The sequence below is a fragment of the Ceratocystis lukuohia genome (genome assembly GCF_044167205.1).
Source record: "Ceratocystis lukuohia strain C4212 chromosome Unknown Supercontig5_pilon, whole genome shotgun sequence".
In the NCBI taxonomy this organism is placed as follows: Eukaryota; Fungi; Ascomycota; class Sordariomycetes; order Microascales; family Ceratocystidaceae; genus Ceratocystis; species Ceratocystis lukuohia.
Window position 1 is genome coordinate 1,604,793 of NW_027263524.1, and position 5,169 is coordinate 1,609,961.

General features: G+C 48.2%; 1 protein-coding gene across 1 annotated transcript; it reads right to left on the reverse strand.

Moving 5' to 3' along the window:
- Positions 1–258: 258 nt before the first annotated feature.
- HOO65_050399 (Vegetative incompatibility protein HET-E-1) lies at positions 259–4,805 on the reverse strand (the record flags this gene model as incomplete). Its single annotated transcript, XM_071003089.1, has 3 exons — positions 259–2,145; positions 2,208–4,199; positions 4,266–4,805. The coding sequence occupies 3 exons, from the start codon at positions 4,803–4,805 to the stop codon at positions 259–261; spliced, it is 4,419 nt and encodes a 1,472-aa protein (XP_070858458.1).
- Between the last annotated feature and the right edge of the window lie 364 nt (positions 4,806–5,169).

Below are 5,169 nucleotides of genomic sequence, written 5' to 3' on the forward strand. Positions count from 1 at the left end.
ACAAGGTGAGATGAACCAGGCCGAGTAGGATTCTACAGGTATTAAATGGTTTTCAAGGGGATATTGTTGAAGTTGACTCGATGACTCCTCATCGAATGATATAGATCCCAGTGTGAGTTGCGTAGGGGAGATGAATTGCAGTCTTTATTTCTATGTCCTTTGCTAAGACTGGAAGAAGAAAACACGCTAGACTCTTAGAGTCCGAATATCGACGAAGGGTGTTTAGTGGAATATCTGAGGGGCACTAGGCTAATGAGGCTAGTCTCCGGATCTAAACGCCATGATCGCGACACGGCCGGACGAAGTACCGAGCGCAAGTCTCGAGTCGGCTATTGCCAAGTCCCAAGGACGATACGATGGTGGCAACCATAGCACCCTTTGACCATTCTCCATAATCCAGACTTCATCATCGCTGAGACTGTAAATGTAGGATCTAGAGTGAAGCAATGAAGCTTGACTAAAAGATGGCCCTGATGGCATTTGTTGTCCGTTATTTGCGAACACTGCTGGCGTCACCTTGCTGCCATAGTCCTCGAGTGTCTGCAGACACGCGCAAGAAGTCGCATCCCAGATCTTGACTGTCTTGTCCCAATACCCTGATGCCAGGCGCTGTCCATCATTTGAGAAGATAACTGACCTGACAGCGTGATCATGGCCCTCGAGGGTGTGCAGACACGCACCAGAAGTCGCGTCCCGGATCTTGACTGTCTTGTCATCTGACCCCGATGCCAGTCTCTGTCCATCAATAGAGAACGCAACTGACGACACACCAGCATCATGGTCCTCAAGAGTTTGCAGACACGCACCAGAAGTCGCATCCCAGATTTTAATTGTGTGATCCTTTGACCCTGATACCAGTCGCTCTCCATCAATTGAGAAGACCACCGACGTCACGTCACCATCATGGCCCTCGAGAGTTTGGAGACACGCGCCAGAAGTCGCATCCCAGATCTTGACGGTCTTGTCATCTGACCCTGATGCTAGTCGCTGTCCATCCATTGAGAATGCCACTGACGTCACCCAATCATCATGGCCCTCGAGAGTCTGCAGATAGGCACCAGAAGTTACGTCCCAGATCTTGACTGTCTCGTCATCTGACCCTGATGCCAGTCGCTGTCCATCTTTTGACAACGCCACTGACATCACCCAATTATCATGGCCCTCGAAAGTCTGCAAACACGTACCAGAAGTCACATCCCAGATCTTGACAGTGTTGTCCTTTGACCCTGATACCAGTCGCTGTCCATCAATTGAGAAGACTACTGACGTCACATCATCGTAATGGCCCTCGAGAGTTTGCAAACACGCACCCGAAGTCGCATCCCAGATCTTGATTGTCTTGTCCCAAGACCCTGATGCTAGTCGCTGTCCATCGTGTGAGAACACCACTGACATCACAGGATTACCATGGCCCTCGAGGGTCTGTAGGCAAGCACCAGAAGTTGCATCCCAGATCTTGACTTTCTCGTCATCTGACCCTGATGCCAATCGCTGCCCATCACTTGAGAAGACCACTGACGTCACATCATCATAATGGCCCTCGAGAGTTTGCAGACACGCACCTGAAGTCGCATCCCAGATCTTGATTGTCTTGTCCCTTGACCCTGATGCCAGTCGCTGTCCATCAGTTGAGAACACTACTGACATCACCCGATCATCATGGCCTTCGAGAGTTTGCAGGCACGCACCAGAAGTCGCATCCCAGATCTTGACTGTCAGGTCCCAACACCCTGATGCCAATCGCTGTCCATCTTTTGAGAACACGACTGAAAACACATAATGATCATGGCCCTCGAGAGTTTGCAGACACGCGCCAGAAGTCGCATCCCAGATCTTGACTGTATTGTCCTCGGACCCTGATGCCAATCGCTGTCCATCATCTGAGAAAACCACAGATTTCACACCGCCACCATGGCCCTCAAGAGTCTGCAGGCAGGCATCCCAAGTAGCCTCAACTCTTGGCTTTGTCTTGATCCAGTCTGGCTCTTCATGACTAAATATCTTCTTTATCAAGCTGTTGGTAGGGCTGAATATGAGGGCTGAATCGTAAACCTGAAGGGGGGCAATCTCAATAACTCTTGAATTGAAGAGGAGAAATCGGCGGGCATCTCTCACAATGTCTTGGAGGTGCGTTGATGCGTTTTCCTGTGGTGCAATGTTAAACCTTGCTCCTTCAAAATCTATCTCCTCCATGCATAGTCACTTACCAGACAAGATTCCAATTTCCCGATTGCTTGTACTCCAGTATAGACGCTTCGTAAAAGGCCAAGGGCTTCCAGCCACTGAAGATATTTCCCTTTGAATAAGGACAAGATCCTATCGTTTTCGCTGGTGACAACACTTGCTGGCGAGTCATGAAGATGGTCTATCCAGAATGTGCAAGCGTAATGAATAGCAGCCAATGGATCAGGGTTAGGCGCGGATATTTCACTGATAAGTCTCCCTGGGGCCTGGAGGTGGTAAATATCGCGCTCAAGAGTTTTGCAAAGTACGTCTAGAGATCGTACAAGGATCCGTTGGTGTTGGTCTTCAATACCAAAAGGTACTATCTCACCAAGGGCTTCACTCAACAAATAGTCCTTCGCTGACTGGTGAACAAAAGAAACAACATCGTTGTGAGTAGCCAAAAGGGAGCCGCACGAGTTGATGACCTCTTTGATCTCTTCGTCTTCTAAGGCCCCAAGGTCCACGATGAGGACACGCAGCTCTTTCAAGGTGATAGGCCGATATACCACCAAGGCTCTAGCGAGGATGTCATTGTAAAGTTCTTTATCTTCTGACTGATTGATATCCTCCAGCATTCTTCTGTATAGGGGATTGAGCCCGGCTGGGAATTTCTGCAGCTGTTTCAGAATGTGTCGTTTTTGGACGTGTGGCTTGGAAAGCTCCTCGCACACCAGACTTGCCCAGAGGAATGTACCGCCAGAATTCTTCTTCAAATGCTCCAAGATGGCTTGTTTCGCTTCCCCACCAAATCCTTTTTTCCTTTCCATCCCGTCCACCTTGTTCTGAATATAATGTTCCACGGCTTGAGAAACTGAATCTTGGTTCATTTCCAGATGAATTTTGACCTTTTGCTGTGTATCGCCTAGATGCTGTTCAATATCTTGCCAGCCACGGCTCGATACAATCCATTTGGCAGATGAAGTCTCAGTGATGAAGTCAAGTAGGTCTTGCCGGCCTACACTGCACTCATCCAGGGCATCAACAATCAGGATGGCGTTTTCCAGGCTTGGATCCTTCAACATCGCGGAGGCTATCTTGCGTATTTGATGCCAAGCAGCATTACTGTCGAAGAGTTTTGTTCCCATATAATCGTGCTTTTCTCTCACATACTTGACAAGCTGTAGGTTGCGGCGCGCAAGGTAGTATATTAGACCTCGCAGAACAGAAGTAGCTGAGTTCAACTTGTCACCACCTGTGGCCTGGCAAAAGAAGTAGGAGAGGGGGGTTGACTGATCTAATGCCAGCGCATCTATCATACCACAAAGAAGCATAGTCTTGCCTTTGCCAGGGTCTCCTTTGATCCAGAGAATCCGTGTGTCTTTTTCGTTTCGAAATCGCTGGAAGTCCTTATGTTCAAGAACCCATTGATAAGAGCCCTTCAACAAGCCCCCTTTTTTCGCTTCGATAATTTCCTTATCGTCCTGGGGATCAGTCACATAAAGGTCTGAAAGGCATTGTTTGTTTTTTTCGTCTTCATTGTTCTTCCCGTGTTGATTTGTTTGGTCCTGTACTGCTTCATGGATGTTTCGTAGGTATTCTGCTTGGTCGTTCGCTACTGCGAAGATGCTTTGCAGACTTTCGTGAAGGGCGAATGTTGTGTCGTTGAGCGTTTGAAATTTCTTCTGGATCTTCTGATTATTGTACTGCTCCATATCGCGCCGTACAGTCTCTTCAGCTTCCTTAATGCTGCCAAGCTGTTCTGGCCAGTTGTCGATCTTAAACGTATCTCTAACAAGAGTAGCGCCCGCATTGCGATGGTAGAGACAGGCGCTTCTCATTTGGTACACTAGCAGCCTTTGAAAGAGCTGCGTGATATTCTTCTCCATTGTGTCTCGTAGACTGACTGTAGCTTCATCGGCCTTGTTTTCGTCGAGTAACAAGCTGACCAAGTTCCAATACCATTCCGTTCTTCCCAGAACATACTGGATCCCTTCGCGATTGCTCAGCGCCTCAGTGATGGGGTTTGTCAAAAGCTATTTCATGTTAGCAAGAACAACTTAGTTTGCGCTTTTTACTGTAGGAGCTTTGTAACAACATACATCTATTCCAAAGGAAACAGCTACCCATACAACTGCAGCTTGAGGGACTCCGCGAACAGCGCTTTCCATGATTGCCATGATAGGCTGCACTGCACGCAAGCCATCGCTAATATTTTGCTTGACGGAAGCGTCCTTTTTCGTTCGATCAATCCCAATCTGAACAACTTCTAGCATCTGACTTGATGTGATGTTTTGGTCTGTGATCTCCGTGTCTTCGACTCGGTCCGTGGATTCGACGCTTGGTCCTTTGGGGTGGAGTTCGGAGAAAATAATCTCCTTAAACCTCTTCACCAGCTTTGGCTCTTCTGATGCCGCATCATTGTACGCCTGGTTCCAAATCTTCTCCTGCAGACTAGGCAGTGTTGCTGGTTTGGGCTCTGCTGGAGGTAGACACGCCGTACCTGGCGGTGGTTGTGGAGATGGCCCTGGCGCCAACTTTGCTAGACCAGATGAAGGGGCTGACGACGTCGCTGAGCCCGACTTCCGCATGCGCGCTTTGAGTCTTCGGAAGTAAGATGTGATTTTGCTTGGGGTTCCCATGTTTTCATTTCTCAACGGTATGGTATGTATTACAATGGTCAACGATTGCTATGTTTGAATGTAGTAACTGAGATTTCAATTGTGTAGGTTTGCCGTAGGAAATTGGTCTTGCTGCCAGACTTGCGGAGAACTCAGTTGCCGCCTGAGGCTGAGAACGTCGTATTGCTTTGGCTGTGACCCTAGCCTAGTATATACGTAGTTGTGACCCTGGTATGTACGTGGCTATTAGGATTTGCTAACTGCATAACATGTAATGTAGATTTAGCCCAGCTAGATAGAGGCCCAATACATGGGAAATTGTCCACAGGGAATGTTTACCCCCAAGACCAGCCTTGAAAATCACTTATCTTCTAGGAGTGATCCA